The 20,455-nt window shown below is 38.8% G+C and overlaps 1 protein-coding gene across 6 annotated transcripts in view; it reads right to left on the reverse strand.

Annotated features, from left to right (window-relative positions):
• Positions 1-20,455, reverse strand: part of GTF2I (general transcription factor IIi) — a 76,519-nt gene that overhangs the window by 4,675 nt on the left and 51,389 nt on the right. For 5 of the 6 annotated variants that reach the window (XR_012155401.2, XR_013634794.1, XR_013634795.1 and 2 more), the window contains 17 exons: positions 20,076-20,259; positions 18,432-18,490; positions 16,146-16,217; positions 15,185-15,368; positions 14,786-14,844; positions 11,930-12,001; positions 11,195-11,378; positions 10,657-10,715; positions 9,782-9,865; positions 9,198-9,290; positions 8,283-8,348; positions 7,540-7,723; positions 6,796-6,848; positions 4,540-4,650; positions 3,613-3,696; positions 2,617-2,800; positions 1,299-1,327 (listed from right to left, as the gene is read on the reverse strand). Coding sequence is in view for 2 of the 6 variants with exons in the window: in XM_078849277.1 (XP_078705403.1) it covers positions 1,299-1,327; positions 2,617-2,800; positions 3,613-3,696; positions 4,540-4,650; positions 6,796-6,848; positions 7,540-7,723; positions 8,283-8,348; positions 9,198-9,290; positions 9,782-9,865; positions 10,657-10,715; positions 11,195-11,378; positions 11,930-12,001; positions 14,786-14,844; positions 15,185-15,368; positions 16,146-16,217; positions 18,432-18,490; positions 20,076-20,259 (1,761 nt within the window). In the remaining 4 variants the exon portion in view is untranslated. Of the gene's footprint in view, positions 1-1,298; positions 1,328-2,616; positions 2,801-3,612; positions 3,697-4,539; positions 4,651-6,795; positions 6,849-7,539; positions 7,724-8,282; positions 8,349-9,197; positions 9,291-9,781; positions 9,866-10,656; positions 10,716-11,194; positions 11,379-11,929; positions 12,002-14,785; positions 14,845-15,184; positions 15,369-16,145; positions 16,218-18,431; positions 18,491-20,075; positions 20,260-20,455 lie in introns of those variants that run through there. The other variant, XM_078849278.1, reaches the window with a different exon arrangement.

Genomic DNA, 20,455 nt, shown 5'->3' on the forward strand with positions numbered 1-20,455 from the left:
TTCAAAGGATAGTATAAAACAAATGGCAAGACCACTAACATTATTGAAGCAATAGACAAATCTCTCTGTATCTAGACACCTCAGACTGCCTTGACCATTGAGGACGTGATGGCAGACATTTGTATGGGAAAGAAATAGGACCTCATCTTATTATCAATCTCCTTCCAGTGGTGGAAGAAAATCAAGCGTCTATCAGCTGCTCTCAATTGCCAATGATGTGTTATGCTATTGACTCCTGCAGTTCTATGTAGCAGTGGACAGGGTTGCTCTTAAGTGGGTCCTTTCTTCCCCTCATACATTTCTCTGGAGCCCCTGCCAGGAATTGCTCTTCCGAATGGAGGGCTCTCTTTCGGACGATGACACAGGATATATGGGGCCAATGGGAGAGACAGTGAGAAGATCCTGAAGGCACTCTAGTCAGTAGAGCACACTGACACTTCCAGCTGATATAATTGAGCATCTTACCCAGTGTAAAGGGGGTACTCAGCAATGGATGAGAGCTGGCTGACTGAGGCTCAATCCGGGTAAGAGAGAAGTAATGCTGGTAGGGGTTTGCCCTCCGAATCTGTAGTATATCAATGGCTCAGCGCCTGACAAGGAATGCTGTGCTACCAGAGGTACTGTTTTTCAAATGAGGCTTAAAACCAAGGTCATGACTATTTTAGATAACTGAAAACACCTGGGCATTTTTCACAATATTTGGGTGTCCTGGCCCAAGTCCTAATTGGTAATTACATTCTGTCTCCCTAAATTCTCACCTGAACACAATTTTTCACTCCAATTTTTCCTTTGTGTGGCTATTGAAAAGCTTCTGCATGTCAACTGCTATTGAAATGCAGCCACACCTGAGGTGAAGAGAATCTTGTATGAGTCTAACTGGGCAAGTTCTAAACTAGCGCTGAGCTCATGTGGTTTTGTAAGTCATAGAATCATAGAATCTCAGGGTTGGAAGGGACCTCAGGAGGTCATCTAGTCCAACCCCCTGCTCAAAGCAGGACCAATCCCCAATTTCTGCCCCAGATCCGTAAATGGCCCACTCAAGGATTGAACTCACAACCCTGAGTTTAGCAGGCCAATGCTCAAACCACTGAGCTATCCCTCCCCCCCAAAGGTCCTTCCATAAATAAACCAAGCATGTTTACATTTCCTGACTAAGTACTAAGGAAATAAGTTATCCATATTTAGCAGTTAATGCTCTGGACCTTCTGCCACCCTGGGATAATGCTACAATAATCTAGCATGCCCTGTGGAGTGATACATTGAACAGAATTCAAAGTGACAAAAAATGGAATACTTACGGTTGTTAATCACAAGTCCTGGAAATGGTCTGTTAAAAAAACAAAACAAAAAATAGGAATACTTAATGCTTTTAAGATCACTTTTACTGTACAATCTCTCTCTTTTATGGAGGGCCTCACCTGAGGGTTCAGAACAGAGCACAGTAAAAGGAGTGACTGCAATAGTCTCGCATAGTTCCCCCCTGGAGCAGAGTGGTTTATCCAGCAGACTGTGTCAATTTTACATCGATAAGAAGGTGCAAGTTCTTCCTTCAACCAGTTGCTAAGAGAATCAAATCTTCACTTGGGCCCAAATACTGCATGTTCTTATATTGATCAAGACTCACGAGCTCAAAAACAATCTTGATTAAGAGCTGCAAAATTTGGACCTCTCTAAATTGACTTTTTAGAAACTCCTTGCTAGCTAACAGAACTGCTGGATTTGATCGCTTGCAAACCCGAATAGAATCTAAGTGTTTATGTTTTCACTTTCTTGACTCATCATCTGTACAGATTCGAAAATCTCATTTATTCCACAGTATAAGCAAAACCATTTATCTCTTGATTAAACTAACTTCCAGGGTAATCATCATATTTTATCAAAAGACAGTACCTGAACTGATTTTAAGAGGGACACATTCTCAAGAATGTTAGGCAAAACAGCAACTGAAAATCTTAAACTTCAGGAATCCAATCATGTACTCACGACTTTTAAAACATAGTCATGCTGATCTGGAAATTTAAACTACTACAGATATACAATTTACTGTTAAGAACAAACAAGCTTGTGGATCTACGAATTCTGTTGTGCAAAGGAAAGAATTCTCAATCTAACAGCCTTGACAGCAAGGTCCATAACTTTTTGAATAGCGATAAGCTGTACCATAGGAGCAGGTTTCAATTGGTGTGTTAGAAATCACTTACAAGTCAATTTTCAGAGAGGTAGCCGTGTTAGTCTGTATCAGCAAAAACAACGAGGAGTCCTTGTCGCACCTTAGAGACTAACATGTTTATTTGGGCATAAGCTTTCGTGTTAGTCTGTAAGGTGCCACAGGGACTCCTCGTTGTTTTTACGAGTCAATGTAATCAATGTTCCTATGTATGCTTACTCCCAAGAATTTTCATGTTAATGCTGTGCACCCTCAATTATTTGAATTTAAAATAACCTCAACTGCTTGTTATTCAAAACAGAGTCGATGCCTCCCCACATTTATTATATTGAAGATTCCCTCAATTTTCTGAAACACTGATTTTTCCAAAAGTATTGGCTATTCTCATGACATCTGGATAATCATGGTTACATTATATAACCAATGACAGTAAAATGACAGTCACATACCGAATAACAGTAAATTTTATAAATTCTGCTGATTCCAAAATCCTTCTCATGGAGCTGATTTCCAGATAACTGGGAGCTTTAAATGCCACTCCAGGAGGCATTCCATCCACCACCACACAGCCAGGGTTTATGGTGATTTTTCTGTATGGGACTTTCACAGGGAAATTCATACCGATTGCTTCACCTAAATAAGAGACGCTGTGATTTGAACTGTGACCCAAGTCTACAAATCTCAGTTTACAAATACTCAGGGCAGTAAGAAAATCAAGTGATGTGAAAACAAGCATTTAAAATAATCTCAAGTGCTATAACCTTAAAATGCACTTGCCATTTAAACATTACATTGAGTAATTTTCAAATGAACTGTGTTACAAGCTACACTCATGAAGGTTATGGTTCACGATAGTCACTAGTATCCAACTATCACAGTTCAATATATAAAGGACTAAAATTTAGGTTTTATAAAAATAAATTAAAAAAAGAATACTCAGACATTTTAATGAAGGGAAAAAGTGTTTCCTCTCACAATGAAAGCAACACAGCCCATTGCTAGTGAAGAACCAACAAAAAGAAACTAAGTAGGCGAATTTCATCATCCAATCTGAACACAGTATAAAAAATAAAGAAAAACTGAACAGTGAAAGGGTAAATAAGACTTAAAAAATTCTTTCCACTTTAACATTTTAAGGTGTTAACTGATCAGGACTGTGTAGCTTTAAGCAAATTTTGGGTTTAAAAGTAAAATATTTATTAATCTATAATCACAGGAATTTCTTGGTTTAAAAAACACCAAACAATTTAGCCCTCAAACTAGATTTCTGTGGAAGCTGGGGCATATAATTACAGATTAAAAAAATTACATATTGGTTATATATACAGTGCAAAAACATCAACTGTAATGGATATTATATACTATAGGTTATACTTATTTAAAACCAAAATGTAAATCACTGGTTATTTTCAAAGCTATTTCAAATCAGAAATAAAAAAAATTACCAAACTTCCTGCTGAAGAGATCATTTACTTGTTCTCTCAGTTGTCGAGCCTTTTCTACTTTTGATAATCTTTCACTTTCATCATCTGAAAGAAATTGTCAGTGTCAGGATTTAGCAGGTGATTTTCCTCTTTAACTAGTGCAGTACTGACTGCACGAGTGCTTATTTAAAACAAGAATAGATGATTGCTTTATTAAGCATTTAGTAATCAGAACAAAAATAGGCCTTTTCACTGTTTTTTTTGGTTATAGCAGTAATGGAGGATTTTGTAAATATGCGAACTATAAAAAGTTGCAGTTTTAAATAAGCCTGAAAATGATTTCAAAATATTTACAGGACAATGTTAGATTTATTAAAAGGAGAAAATTTATTGAATAAACCCATTATTTACAATCATGACTTATTTTAAGTAAATGAAGTGACAGTGTAAGACTGGGGACTGAAATCCTCTATTTAGCCACAGTGGAAGCTTTCCCACACTACCTAACCAGCGTAATTTATCCCTGAGCTAAAGTGACCACTTCTGGGGAAAAGAATCTCCATGATAATTTAATCCTAATTCTGTCTACTGAGACTGCCAACAAAGTTGCAAATTAACGCTTAATTTAGCATGTGATGGGGCGGGGGTGGTGCAGATGTGACCACCTGCAAATAGGAACTGAACTGAGATTCATTTTTCTGCAGATTTTACTTAGTACACAATCATAAAAGTTTAAAAAACCATCAATGTGACAACAGTGCAGACAAAGGCCACTTAAAAGAGGCTATTAAGTGATACTCTTTGTAGACTGTACTATATATAAGACAGGATGAGCCAAAGGGCAAATCAGGATGGGGGGGCAAGTGGTAACATTAGGCAAAGAGCTCCTGCCATGAAGAATGAGAGCTGTAAACAGTAAGCAGCAGTAAAATCAGAGCACCCACCTACCTGGTATAGTCACTTGAATGATGTTAAGATCTTCAACCCCTGCGGCTGTGTTCACCACTGGCTTTGTTGTGGTGCTTGTTGTATTTGATGTATTGGATGAACTGGTTTTTCCTTAAACAGAAACAGGAATTTGAAGTATGAGCAAAATGGCTGAAGATGGGCTAACACCTTTCCAGCAGAAAAAAAAGGAAACATTGGGGGAGAAACAGATTTGCAGTAAAAAAAAATGCAATTTCCAAAAGGACTTAGTATAAATGACTAAGTCCCTTGACTGTCAATGACACTTAGGCTCGGAAGTGCTTAAGTCATTACTGAAAATGGGACTTCACTTCTAAAAGTTTACCCTTCAACTATTTCTTACAAACTACCAAAGTCAAGAGAAAGGGTTAATGTATGTTACAAGGGCCTCTTTTTCCTTGCCTAGCAGGTTTTCCGATGACATGTTATTTTTAAAAAAGAATGTGTGGATATTTTCATGTTTTGGTCAAAGCAATAAACTAGAGCACTCAACACTAGTAAACAATATTGATCAAAAGAACAAATAGTGGAATATTAAATTCTCACCCACACAGGAAATCTTTTATCGCTGACTTTAATGGAGCTATGCCTACAACAACTGAGGATCTGGTCCAGTATGTTTCGTTCCTGATCCTGCTCTCACTGACACTACCTTTACACTGGTGTAACTTCACTAACTTCAGTGGAGTAACCGGGGTGGGCACACTTTTTGACCTGAGAGCCACACTGGGGTCGCGAAACAGTATGGCGGGCCGGGTAGGGAAGGCTGGGCCTCCCCAAACAGCCTGGCCCCAACCCCCTATCTGCCTCCTCCCACTTCCCACACCCAGACTGCCCCCTTAAGAACTCCCGACCCATCCAACCCCCCCTACTCCTTGTCCCCTGACCGCCCCCTCCCCTAACCATCCCCCCAGGACCCCATACCCTATCCACCCCACCCCACCCCGGCTCCCTGTCCCATCTGCCCCGCTCCCAATCCACACCCCCGCCCCCTGGGACCCCCAACCCATTCATCCCTCCCCCACTCCTTGTCCCCTGACCGCACCCTTCCAGGACCCCCGTCCCTAACTGTCCCCCCAGGACCTTACCCCCTATCCATCACACCTGCTCCCTGTGCCCTCCCAACACCCCGGGACCCCACCCCCATCCAACCCCTCCTGCTCCCTGTCTCCTGACCGCACTCCCCACCCCCCCCGAACCTCTACCCCATCCAACTGCCCCCTGTCCCCTGACTGCCCCCAGGATCTCCTGCCCTCCCTCCCTCCCCTTACCATGCTGATCAGAGCAGCAGGACAGGGTTATTTGAAAGCCTGGGACGTGGGTGGGCTCAAGCCACGCTGCCGGCGTGGCTGCAGAGGAGAAGGGACGGGGGCGAGCCCCCCCTAGCTGGGAGCTCAGGGGCTGGGCAGGACAGTCCCGCGGGCCAGTTGTGGCCCGCGGGCCATAGTTTGCCCACCCCTGGAGTAACCTCTGATTTAAACCACTGAGAGTAGCATCAGGTCCAATGAATACACCCTAGAAAACCAACTTCTTCTATGGAATACCTGCTCCAGGTCACAATTTGGGAGTACAGTATGAGCCATTAACCAGTACCTCAATCCTTTTCATTGGATTGACACATGGACTTTTACAGCTCCCTGCATTTTGCTCCCTTGTCAACGCTGCATTACAAGTTGGAGTCGGAGCAAAGTGGCTCCTCAGACCTTGGAGGGTGCACTCCAGCACTGTAAAGCTTTACCTGACCCACAGCCTCCTACTGCTTTGAAGGAGGCATTGTAACAGCCAGTGCAAAGGGATCTGAGTCTTTAGATTATACAAAGCTAACTAAAAGAACAGGAGTACTTGAGGCACCTTACAGACTAACAGGTCTCTAAGGTGCCACAAGTACTCCTGTTCTTTTTGCGGATACAGACTAACACGGCTACTACTCTGAAACAAAGCTGACTGATAAACAAGAAAGCCATTACTGAAGCTGCATTGCTGAGTTGAGGAACTAGACAGAAGTCAAGAAAATATAATAGCTTTACAGCTCCTCAGAGTAGGGACATATCTTTATCATAGAAGTATACCAGTGGCACCATAGTTAAGGCTGTGTCTTGATTTCTACTTGGATAAGACTTTCCAGTAAATATACCGTGAAGTTTTCAGGAATTGGTTTATACTGGGCAACATTCCTGAAATTTGAAAGCAGCCCAAGACAGATCACCATCCAAACTCCTTAGCTGTCGTAAAACTTACTCTGGGGACTTTTAGCAGAGCTTTCCTTAATCGCTGCCTCGAACATCTCAGGCCTGCAGATGAACAGATTTGAACATTTCATATAGAACAGTAAAATTACACTCAATCCATCATTTCCATCCAACAACAAAGGAAATACTAGCTGTCAAAACTGAGTGGTCAGGACAGGGAGAGCAAAGTTAGTATAATAATGCTAGCCAGGATGTTACACATAAAGTTAACAAGATGACTGATCATTTTGGTTTTCTACCTTCACCACAGTATAGCTGTTAAATCCCTAATATCAGTGTTTTTACTCTAAAGATCAGGGATCGGCACCACCATGTTGCAAGACGGACACTTGACAAAATTCTGAAAATTGGAGTTTGTGTCATCCCTCAGAAGTTTGATTTAACATCCTTACTCCTTGCTGCAGTGTTGGTGACCTTTTAGCTACAAATGACTTAACTGCAAAGCCTGCCGCTCCCACTAAAGGGGAAATGCAAAGTCAACATTAAAATCGAAATAAGCCCAGAACTGTGTGCTACTCCCCATTAAGCAGGCTTTGAAGAGCATTCAGCATAGAAAACTATTAACATATCCTTCTCCAGATCTGAAAAATCCTCTGACGTTTCCCGGTTTGCTAGACATTTCAGTACATATACACTAGTGTGGTTAATGGAGGAATCTAGCACTCTTCAGGGCTTAATCTTTGTTTTTTTAAGCTTTGCAGCTCATTTCCATTGACACACACAGTTCTCTTACTTTTTTATGATAAATTTTATCTTAGATTTGTTTCGCAGGATCTTCTCCAATCTTGGAATGCCAAAAGTAGATGGTCGGCGGAATGGCACCCCCTCAGGTAGTCCTTCCACGTAGAAATCCTCTGGATAGGATTCAAATAACGCAAATGGGACCTTGACAGGATCTTTAAGCCCCAGAGCTTCCCCTGAAATGAAAGAGAGCATTAAAATTAGAAAACTAGTATTTTATCCTGAAGAAGGGAGTTAGGTTTCCAACACTGCTGGTGGGCAGAAAGTGGGCCATGCTCCTCAGATACCTTCCACATACATGCAAGGGGGAAATCTCAAGTCTGCAGTAAATCAAGCAAGCGCCTCTTCCTGAGAGAGTGTTTGAGTCCCTAACAGCACAGCTCCTCTTGCAGCCATGTTGTCTGGCTGAGCAACAAGGAGTACATAGCAATATGGAACTAATGGGTTTCTGGTGGACCACAGGATGTCTGTGGATTTTTGAAGCCAAACCCCTGCACCACTCCTCCATTCCCAGCCTTACATGGAAAACTTAGGGGGAATCCGATCATTTGGAATTTTCAATCTGCGATGTGAGAATCAATCTCCTGGGAGATAACAGGGCCCAGAGTCTGCAAGGCTATTAGAGCCTTTCAAAATCTGTGTACGAACAGCACCATCAGACACAACGTACACGCCTAACCAAGTTATCTCATCAAGCTCTAAAAGATACATCTTAAAAAAGGTTGATATGCTTACCACATTTTTCATTAAAAAGATTTTCAACTTTTTGTTTTAGGTCAGTAATTTTGGCATTCCAAGCCTCTGTCAGGAAATCAGAAGAGTTAGATTAGCATTTGTATACTTGTATTGAGCAAAAAAATCTGTCTAGGAACTGTGTATTTATATATATATTTTTAAACATTTACAAAAATTGTTTACCGACTACTATGAAGTCAAAAATGAACAAAATTGCTATCACACACTAAAGAGCATTGAACCATTCCCTTTTAATCCTAACTCATAACCACTACTAAGACTCTTCTCCTTGAAGCTTTACAAAAGATCTCAGTTAATGAATGAACCAAAGAGTCAACTGTAATGAATTCAACAGTGATATATTACAGTTCTCAGAGGCACACAGAATAATCTGAGCTAGCACCCAAACTTTGAAAAGGCCAGACAGACATGGTATTTCCTTGAGAAATGTGATCTCGATACTAGTTTCGTGAAAGGATAGATATTTATCACAAATCAATACTAACCCTTCTAACTCCATTCTAAACTTTATTACTAAGCAAATGGAACGGTTTTTGTGTTTTACGTTTTGTGACTATCGTGTTGATAACCCTGCACAGGGCAAACCCACAACAGGGAGGAAAAGTTAAAACTCCTTCACATGACTGCCCCAAATATGTCTTCTAAAAGCAGGGAACCATGGTCAGAGACCTGCTCTCTGATGATTACTGTGAGCTGCAGATATCCTAATCTTCTGAGTTCTGTGATCACCTATCCCGATAAATGCTTTTTGAATTTGCATGTAACTCAGTCATCAAATGCAGAAAGAAGATATCACTGTTAAAAAAACCTCTCTACTATTATCAAATCTCAAAAACTTCCAAATATCAAAATTAACAAAGGCTATCAAGACAGATTAAAACCCACAATATTTACCAAAAGAAAACTCTCTTCCTCGTGGCTTGAAGCCCATATTGGATCCATTGGTTTGAGAATTAGTTCGAACATCTGTTTGTGGTTTATTAGGACCTGCAGAAATGAACACACACTTTATAATATTTAAGAGCGAGAGAGAACATACAAGTAACCATCTTGTGAGAGAAACAAAAATGATGAAATATGGCAACTGATTATAAGTAAAACAACTGAGTCAACAGTGGAACAAAAATGCTGTTTAGAAGTGCTTTAAGGATTGTGGAATTAAAACATAACATACTTTAGCACCATTTAGTCATTGTCCACCCTTCTGTATTATTTTCCTTAAAACAAGTTCTCATTTCTCTCTTTGGAATGAAGGATCCAAATGTATTGTGAAACAACCTTTGACAGAGCCATCGTTCTGTCTATAATTTATGTTAATCAGAAATGAAAAATAGAACTGGTATCGTGAAGTTAAATTGAGTTTTCTACACAGGACCATTTTTTTAAAATAATATAATTGTATTGTGGATGAAAGGTCTTCTGCAGTTACTATTACAAGTTACTTTAATAAGAATATTCCCTAAAGGGAGATTTCCTACCTTCTTCAACAGTCACCTCAATCTCTGGAACCTTTGAATTGCTTGCAGGACTTCTTGCTCTCTTTGAGCTCTTTGGACTCAATGCTACAAATCAACAATACTGTTATTCTTCAGTAATGGACATACTGCACAGATCCCAAAAGACAGTATTTGGAAACATCCCACAAACAAAATAATCTGACATACAATGTGTATTGTTTAATGGTGTGCTTTATAAAATCAAAACAATGCAGGTAAGATCACAAACTTTAAAAAGTGAATTTATTGCTTGTGAAATAAGCAGGTCTGACAGACACTCATTCAATATCCACTACAGATTGTGAGCACTACACAAGATAAATACAGGTAGTATCTTCAGCATACTGGTTTGAAATGGAATTTACATCTTTGGTACTTTTTATTACCTAATCCAAAAAGTTAATTCATTTTGATATTTATAAAGATCTTTATTTTGTAAACAACTTGAAAGTTTCCCTAAGAAATTTTATTTTTTAAGTTCCAATTTACATACTAGATGATGGTGTTAACAGCAAAATCAATGAGAACCAAGAGCTTTGTCATTTGTATAGTTTACATCCTCCAGATTTGTGTTGCTCCAGGTCATAAAATAAATGAATGGTATAACCGGTGTGCTCTTAAGCAGATATTAATGTCTGACTTTTGTTATATTTCCCAATGTTTTAAAAGAATATAGGTTTTGTATTTTTAGGAAAACCCTTTGGGCCAGATTCTACCACCCTTGCTTGTGTTAGGTAGCACCTCTCTCTGCCAGTAGCCCACACAGTTTTCAAGTACTAAGCTGTTACTCAGCCAGGTAAGAGAAGCAGAATCTGGGCTTCTGGGGTGAGGGCAGTATGGAATGTTTAACCACTTACCTTTAGTGTTTACTTTACTAGCCAATCCAGCAGGCAAATAAGAAGTGACAAGCTCTGGCCTAAAAATGTAAAATATGTTACAGAATGCAGTCTAATAATTAGAGATACAAAAAAAAGTACAGTGAATTATTTACATATTTATTGGGATTCAGAAAAATTTATATAAATCATTGTAACAGTCTTTTAGATCTGAAGTATGGATGAGTCAATGTAAATTAATAGGAAAGAGTTCCAAAATCTAAGACTAAGTACCTTGCTTTTTGCATTTACTCTAGTGGGAAAAATGCTTCAAGATGTAAAACTATCTTCCCTAGATACACATTGCATGACACACTCCAATTACGCACATACACCTCATTTTGTGAAATTTAATCAGCAAGGCATGTCCTTTTATCAGAGAAAGTGAATGTACTAAAATATGTCTTTTATAGATAAAACAAAGTGAACTTAGACAGCATTTAAAAACCCAAAAGCCCCAGAAAGAGTTTCATATAATTTTAGCAACCAGCAGTTAAAAATAACCAAATGATAAACTTACTTTTTAACAATAAATTTGATTTTGCCACTTCCACGGACAATTCTTTCAAGGCGTGGAATTCCAAACCACGTGGGACTCCGGAAAGGGATTCCTTCTGGCAAGCCTTCCACGTACAAGTACTCAGGATTCGATTCAAATACAGGGTAGGGAACCTTCACTGCCTCTGAAAGACCCAGGGCCTGGGCTGAAAATGAAGATGATGTGACAAGCTCAGATGGGAGGCATTTTATTTTGATAGTTCTTAGTAAGGTTGGCATTTTTATTAGTTATAGTGGCAGCAGCATCCCTAATCAGAATCAGAAAAGGACGAGAGAAGGGGTTTAAAACAACTTTCCCACCATCATTCCACAGTTTGGAATCACTGCATGTAGTGATTTTGTGGATCTTACTAGGTAAGATCTTGCAATAATTATCAATCTAGGTCCATGGTACCTGCTACTGTTTTATAAGAGTTCCTTTCACCTAAGGATCTCAAAGCCCTTTATGAATTTGCATAAATGTCATTAATCCCCTTTTTAGAGAAAACTAGACAAAGAGTACGGATATGACTTGCCTCATGTCACATGGCAAGCAACTAGCAAGAGTGGGGAATAAAACCCAAGACTCCCACATCTGTTGTTCTGTCACATTTTTAATATTTGTTTTAATTTATTGTGCACCACAATTCTCCTTGAACAGAAGATTGTTTTAAAACAGAGTAGAACTACAACACAGTTTACTGAGGGTTTAACTCACCAAATTTCAGATTAAATATCTCTTCCACTTGCTTCCTTAGTTTTGTGATTCTGACATTCCAATCTTCTTTGACTGAAAATCAAAAATAGATGCATCTTGGGTTACTGAGTTATTAACAGATATTTGGGGAAAAGTGGTACCACTAAGCATATTTCTTTTATCACTGGAGTCTAAACTATTAATGCAAAAATTGTCTTGCTTTCTAAGGTGCACAATCACAATTTGGTATAGAAGGATTTACACATCTACTGCTTATTATGGTAACTGAAATTATATACAGAATATACATAATAATGGGAAAATATGTCTAAGCATGATTATAAATCTCTATCACTGCCCCCAAGTGTATGAACTTGTCCTTCAGGACCCTTAGCAGTGGGAAAGAATTATTTTAGTGGCTTTGACACAGCCGGAATTATTAATGATTTTAGCTCATGAGATTAAAAATCTTTAGAACAGAATAGGAAGATTTAGAGCTTTGCCATAAATTTTGACTATCAAAAATAATTTAGTCTTGCTTTTTATTATAAATGAAAGTTCGTGACAGAAAGCAAGCCAGGGGCCAATTTTCTAAATTAGGTGTAGAGGGAGGGAGAGTGCACATTAGTGGAAATAAAAAATAAATACCATACGTACTCATTCATTAGCCTGTTCATTTATAAGCCGACCCCCCAAGATGGATAGGTAAAAACAGTAAAAACTGTATGACCCTTTCATAAGCCGACCCTATATTTCAGGGCTTTGCAAACTTTGGCTCCCGGCCTGTCAGGGTAAGCCGCTGGCGGGTCAGGACATTTTGTTTACCTGGAGCGTCTTCAGGCATGGAGCCCCTCAGCTCCCATTGGCTGGGAACGGCGAACTGCGGCCACAGGGAGCTGAGGGACTCCATGCCTGCAGGCGCTCCAGGTAAACAAAATGGCAATGTATTAGACATTCAATTCAATGATTTCAGTTTAAAATCATCAAATTTTGGCGTAAATCCATTTATAAGCCGACTCCCGATCTTTTATGTGTCACTTTTTTACCAAAAATATTCGGCTTATGAACGAGTATATACAGTACTTAAATATACTCATTTTATTCCCCAGCAAACAGTGCAATCATAATTATTGATCATATCCACTGAGGACAGATAACTTGTACTGTAGCATTTTTTAAAAAGACATATGCATGAAACAAGCAATATGTACACAGGATCACAAGCTCAAAATCATATTTCAAATGAACAAATTATCTGGCCTGTTTTACTTCTAACTCCTTCAATTATGAAAACAAAGAATGTTCATAAACAACATAAATGGTGAAAATTATTAATTTAAAAGAGTTCACATGGACCCCAGCCCTGCAAGCATTTACCACAAGCTTATGTATACAAGAAAGTATTTGCACGATCGGAGCCTTAATTTGGCAAGTGAAAAGAATATACTGAACAGCTGTATTTTTAGATTTCTAGTGCCACCACACAAGAAGCACAAGGGAGTATTGTCTGGGCTGAACACACATGAGGGGAAGTTTTCTATCCAGCCAAAGAGCACCATATTATTCTTACTAACCAAAATAATTCTTGAATTTTTTTTTAAATACAAAATCAAAATGTTGCCCCCCTAAACTATCTGGTATAGGAACTACATTTATTTATTGCTCTGCAAAACTAACATTTTGAATTGTTCAAAAAATTGGTATTTGTGCTGAGACACACACAGTCTGCTTTAGCAACAACGGCACAGAGGACCTTCTCCAGTTTTGCCTTAGGACTAACTGCCAGGAAAGAATGATGCATCCAGTGGTTTGCACTATCGTTCCAATCCAAAACCAACATTTTTTCTGTGTGTATTTGTCTAACTTGTACCCTGGATATGGCTATAGGCAAAGTTGTGTGTGTATTTACAGAACTAGTCTTTCCTAGCAGCTGATGATAGATATAATAACCAGTGGGAAATCAGCATGGCATTCTGATCACTCTATTAGGCATGATTGCTGCATGCCGATTCTTCCAGAAGTAAGATGCTATTAAAGCAGTGTCTTTCGTCACTGGTATTGTTCATACTTATTGCTGCAGATATCTTGTCAACCTGCCAGATAGTTGTACAGTAGGACAATAAGCTAGGGCTTTGGCAGCAAGACTGAAATTAGATGCTGCCTAACTCTGCACTGCAGCTTTCAATGGGCTACCCTATCTCCACATACAAATCTTATCCCTGAAAGCCAAGAAAAATCCTCAATCCCACTTTGATAAGGCATGGATACTGTTGAACTGTAAACATTTGGAGGGAAAAGCAACCTGCATTCTCTGCTTAGGTAAAACCTAACATTTGTTGTGGTTCTGTGGATTGAAAATTGTTAATACAGCCCTCTGACTAAACCAAACTGTGCTTTATAAGTCATTAAAGTGATCAGGTTCCAATCTGCACATACATGGTACCTCTGACCTGATGATAGCAACATGTTTTACAAATAAATTCAGTGTCATAACACTGCTGTTTGGTAGATATTGCACCCAGGTGGGTAAATGGGGCTAGAGAAATCTAGTAAAGCAGGTTCTTTTCCCATGCTCATCACCATAGTATTGGAATACCTTCTAATAGTGCGATAAACAACAGGATCATCATCTACCATAAGGTATTCTTTTCTCTTTCTTCTTCATGAGTAAACGTGCATATTTTACAAAGATTATCTAGCAAAACATGAAAGATTCCTTCAAATACAAATATATTCATTTAAAGAGAGTTTCTCTTCTGTATTTATACATATTTGGTACCACTTTTCTCATGCTTAGAGAGGTCAGAAAAATTCATTTAATTTATTTATTCTGCATATGGATATATAGATGGAACTTGCATACAGTATGCGTCCTACCTGGTGTATTTGATCTTGGTTGAGTAACTTCTGTTGGACTGAGGGTTAGTAGTTCTGGCCTGTAATTAGAGAGCAGGTTATCAAATTGTTCTATACAGTCTCTGAATAATGATTTTTTTGTTTGTTTTATGAATCTATGTTTTGATTTTAATATTATTTATTTCAAATTGTCACCAAAATGGGCTGGTTGCTATATAGACATTTAGGAAGATGATGGCCTAAACTGCGAACACCAATTTTCTTTGCAATGTGAAATATCTTCTGTCCGCCTGGTACCAGAACTCAGAATGCTTTATGGCATTATAAAGCTGAAAGCTTTTCTTTTGCTTCAGTCAATCAATCAATCTCCTGGCCTTTTCCTCTTGCTTTTTCAATTTATGCACTAAAATGTTCACCTACCTTTTGATTACAAATTTTATTCTGTTGCCCACTTGAATAATCTTTTCCAGCCGAGGGATTCCATACCAGGATGGGCTCCTAAATGGAATGTTCTCTGGCAGACCCTCCACATAGAGATCACTGGGGTGTGCCTCAAATTTCTGGTACGGGACAGCCTTCGGCTCAGTGCTCCCTAGGGCCTCAGCTGTTAGAACAACAGAAATTCAACAAAACAAATCCAATGATCGATCAGTTCAGCCAAACAGTTTGATTCAGCAAAAACTATATCACAAAGTCTCTGGGCCGTCACAAACAGTAACATTAGGTACTAGCATAGCAAAGAATATTCAAACCCACTGGACTCCAAGTTGAAGACACAGAGTTTAGAGAACTAATTATCATAGTGTCCCATCCGATGTTCAGTAAGTAGCCCACCAACAGTGCCAGATTGAAGATTAATGCCAATGGGTTTGCACAGGAGAAAAAGTCAAAGCAGGATTGGGCTCAAAGTGATTTGAACTTATTTTCAGACAGTATCAAATTTTCAGTGGTTTCATTCTTGACCTGTATATGTTCCTAAGTAGGCTGGGGAAACAGCATTCAAATTCAAGCCCGGAAATGCTCAGCTATTAATCCTAACAGTGCCACTGACATTATACTGTACATTGAAAAATAAGGTATTTGCTTTACCACAACTAGAGAGAAAAATCCAAATGCAAAAGGAATCAGAACCATAAAAGGCAACTTTACAGATGAACTTTACTGAACATTTACCCTTTTGACTAAACATTACAGCAATAAAAGATTTATTTTTTGCTTAACAGTCAGGATTTCAAGCATTTGGAAAATTTTCATTCAAGAGTTTCATCCACTTATGCCTCAGAAGGATCCAATAAAGCTTTCTTAAGGATAGCTAATATGAAATCAACCTACTATGGATTAAAAGCCACAAAGGAAGTTGGAATACTAGCAGTGTACTTACCAAATTTTTTACAGAAAAGTTGATCTACCATCTTTCTTAATTTGGTGATTCGGGCATACCACTCTTCTTTCACTACAATTAACAGTAACGGAACAAAGATAACATTCCTTAATTATTTTGATTAACCGCAAGATTGTAAAGACAAGTCACACAGTTGCTATTCACTAACACTATACAACATGGCATGGATTATTAGTTTCCCCAACCATAAGGCTATCAAGAGATCTGAGTACACCTTATTTGTCTTCATATTACTTCTATTAAACCCTTCAGTAAAACAGCAAAAGGGGGCTGGATTTAAAATCACAAAAGCAAGGATACAGTTATGTTTTGCACTCTATCCTTAGCGTATCCTGTGCCTACAGCCCCTTGAATTTGGTCCTCAAAGCCGGTGGGTGAACAGGTTCACAACAGTAGGTGATCTTTCTTTGCAGATGACATACAATACCTTCATGCAATTGGTTAAGGATGGAATGACATCCTTAAATCTTATTTTCTGTTCAAATATTACAAAAATAAGGGTTTATTTTTCTTTAAATACCAATATACAGCTGCATAAAGAACACTACACAAGCTTCACCAATGCAGATTCTTACTCCTAGCCTCTCACGCCTCTGGACTCAGGAACTCTAATATTCCCAATTCCTTCTCTCAGATCAAGGTTGACAATGTGCATTTTTGGGGTGTAGGAGGCTTCTATGAGCTACCATCGCTTCAAACTATATTACAATTTGTATAGACTCTTAACATCTAGCTTAAGACAATTAGCAAAACCTGACCCTGAAGTGGAGACAGGTGGTAGGATAACAACTTAATCAAAACACATGTTGAGGAAAGTAATTTTCCAATTATCATTCACACAATGCTATATGCTTTTTATTATTATTATTAAAGAAAAATAAGAGTAATTCTTTGTCTTCCAGGTTTGGGGGAAAAGAAACTGATCAATATGGATTATAATGTTGATAAATGCTTGCATTCTTATCTTTGAGTGAAAATTTCTAGTATCTTTGAATGCGCTTCGAGGGGAGGCAAAAAACGCAGGAGTTTTTACCTGTTGAGAATATTTACCATTGGAGAAATAATCAAGTGGTAAAAGGAATTACCTTTTGCATTACAACAAAAGAATTGTCACATTCTCTAAGTCAGTCTTGCCTTATGCCAGTAGCCATGAAGATAACCAATATCACCATTAATATATTTTTGGCACATATCAGCCTAATCTCACACTTCAGTTTAAATACATCATCAACTTAATCAAACATACTCTGATAAATATACCTCTCTAGCCACTAAAATGGGCTACCCACTAAAATCAACTGTATAGATAGAAAGCCTGTCAAACTAATAATCAAATGATAGCCTCTTTACGTGGCCTATTTCATCTCATCGGTTAGCTCAGTAAGACTCTGAAAAGCACAATGTTCCTTGAAGTGAAAAATGTGGTACAGCCAGTTTAGCCATTCACATCTCATTTTACCTTCACCACCTGTGTGCAAAAGGTTCGGTTTAAATTCAGGTTCATACATGCACTGTTCTGGGCCTCATGTTACAGTTTCTAAACACAATAATATCATCTGGCTCTTATGTAGTGCTTTTCATCAGTAGATCTCGAAGCACACCACAAAGAAGGTCAGGAACCAAATCTGTATGTGCTCATTGTGAATACACTTACAATTACGGATAGGGCATAAATGGATACACAGCATTTTTTGCCCATTCCCATTGTGAAAATGTGGGTGAGGTATGTTACCAAGGGTTTTGGTTTTTAAGCCCATCTACGCCTTCAATATCAAAATATCATTTGACAGACCAGACCATCCCACTAGTGAGTTTTTCAAACTCTGAATTTGAAAAGTATTAAGTTTTAATTTTTCTGGCTTGACAACAGTATTTCCAGACCAGCTGTTGTATAGACTTACAACGTAAGCAAACACTGTTTTATACAGGCCAGGGTCTCTGCATCTTAGTTGTCAGATTTATTCTCTTTCTTAGTCAGTTTCAATGTGGACTGAGATGTGAGGTTGAGAGGGGAATAAACATTGGGGGTACTGCTCACTAATCACAACATATTTCCAGGAAAGTAGGCTTTTCATTTACTTGCTGAAAAAGCCTATATTTTTGAAAAACTCTTTTTCCAAAACCAAACGCTATCTTTGCCGTGCATTATACTAAAAAAACAGGTTGTGACAGGAAGGACACAAAGTGAATACAACTCATGCCTCTATATATAGAAGATATTCCATCATATTGCTGTTATGCAACCCAAAAGTTTAGAAGTCCTACCTCCTGCAGCTGGTTTGTCCAGCGGTGCATCTTCTCGTGTTGAATTCAAAAGTTCATGCCTGAAAATTTTTAACAAATATACATTGTTCAGCATTAACATACCTTCAGATATGTTTTTACCAAATTTATAGCATTTATAGGAAGTTATAGCATACAGCTCTGTAGCAAATTCTACTGTTAGTTACCACTGTGGGACCAGAACAGTATTCAGTATCCCCAGCATACTGGTTATAGTCAATACCAAACCCTGAAGGCTCTTACTTGCCAAAAGAATCTTACTTACAGCTTGCCAAAAGAATTTTTGACACATGTTTTTTTGCTGAGATATGCAGTTTCGTTGAAGCCAAAACATTTCACAGACACATACAAACTTTGATGGGAAGGTTTCTGGTGTCCAGGATGGACTCTCCAATCCCCATCACAGAAAGGGGCATAAAGAGACAAATCAAAAAACTGACCTTTTTGATGTGAAAAAGATGTTTTAATCTTATTAATTATTATTTGTATTACTGTAGCACCTAGATGCCCTAATCTTGGATCAGGACTGCGGAGTGCTAGGGACTGTCCGAACACAGAACTAAAAGTCTCTGCTCCAACGGGCTTACAATCTAAGTCCATACAATTTCATTTAGCAAAAATGTGCAAGGAAGTTCCTTTTTAAATTTTTTGTTTTTCTTCCCATGTGGAATGAAAAAAGATTTTCAAGTCTCCAAAGTTGCAGTTATAAAGAATGCTTGTTCTCCAGACAGCTCTAGTTACTACACACAACAAAAGTAAGGGAAAGGTAACAGAACTGCTGTACTTTATTAAGGGTCTTTGGCTTGTGACCAATTTAGGAAGGGTGTTCAGATATTTCCCCCCCCCCCCCCCAAAGTGAGACAAAGGTGGCAGATCTCAAAGATTATAATCAGTTGCAGAACAGAGTCTGTGCTCTCATCACAACCTCATCTTACTTTCCTGTGGACAGCCACGAAAGGCTCTGCACAGACATCAGTGAAACAGTTTCCCAGATTTCCAGGGTATATAACACCAATGCTGAAGGGAAGGCAACATATGAAAACAAAACATTTTCGTCCTCAGCTAATTATGGGCTTGAGCCAAAGCTCATGGCAGTTAATGGAGAGATTTCCATTAACAGCATTAAACAGGTCAAAATGGCAGTTGTCTTGTATCTGAGCTTCATTTATATTACTTGCCCTATCACATCCGTCCGAAGTGAACCACCAAGCTATTAGTGGTGAATGTCACACACCAGTCATTGGACAACTCGAAACAATATTCTGATAGGAAAAACAGAAGAACAGATCCATAAAAACTTGAAATTCACACCTAGATCCTCAGCTGGTGTAAACTGGCCGAGCCCCCAAGTCTATGGAGTTATGCCAAATTACACCACCCGAGGATCTGGCCCATGATATTAGAGAAAATTCTTCACCAGTTGGGATCTTGTACAATCACATTGTGGTGTCAAATCTGTGCTTGAATAATGCTTGAGTGGTTTGACCGAAAAGATTCCTTCTTGCTAGCACTACAAAAGCATCTGTTGGTAGTAATTAATTTGGAAATTCTCAGAAATAGTGAAGAATTTTGGTTAGAGCACGGTACGAAGAAAGGAAGAGTGAAAATAAATGCAAAGCTCCTTACTTCTTAATCACAAACCGTATCCGCTCCTTGGCCAGCAGTATCCTCTCAAGGCGCGGAATCCCATAGGTAGATGGCCTCCTGAAGGGAATTCCTTCTGGAAGGCCTTCCACATACAAGTCTTCTACATGAGACTGGAAAAGTGGGTATGGGATAGACACTGGACCTTTTGCTTTTATAGCTTGAGCTTTAAGATAAAAGGAAAATAAAAACATTAGCATAGCTCATCACCTTACCTAACCTATTTGCTTGGCACTAATCTGAACAATATAAACACAAGCAGATAAGCAGGCAATAAATGCTTCTTATAATCTCTAACCACCTAAACATTCTATTTATGCTTTATTTACAGTGGGAACGTTTCCCATTCTTTCTCTCACCCC

This window comes from Lepidochelys kempii, chromosome 17 (genome assembly GCF_965140285.1).
Source record: "Lepidochelys kempii isolate rLepKem1 chromosome 17, rLepKem1.hap1, whole genome shotgun sequence".
Lineage (NCBI taxonomy): Eukaryota > Metazoa > Chordata > Testudines > Cheloniidae > Lepidochelys > Lepidochelys kempii.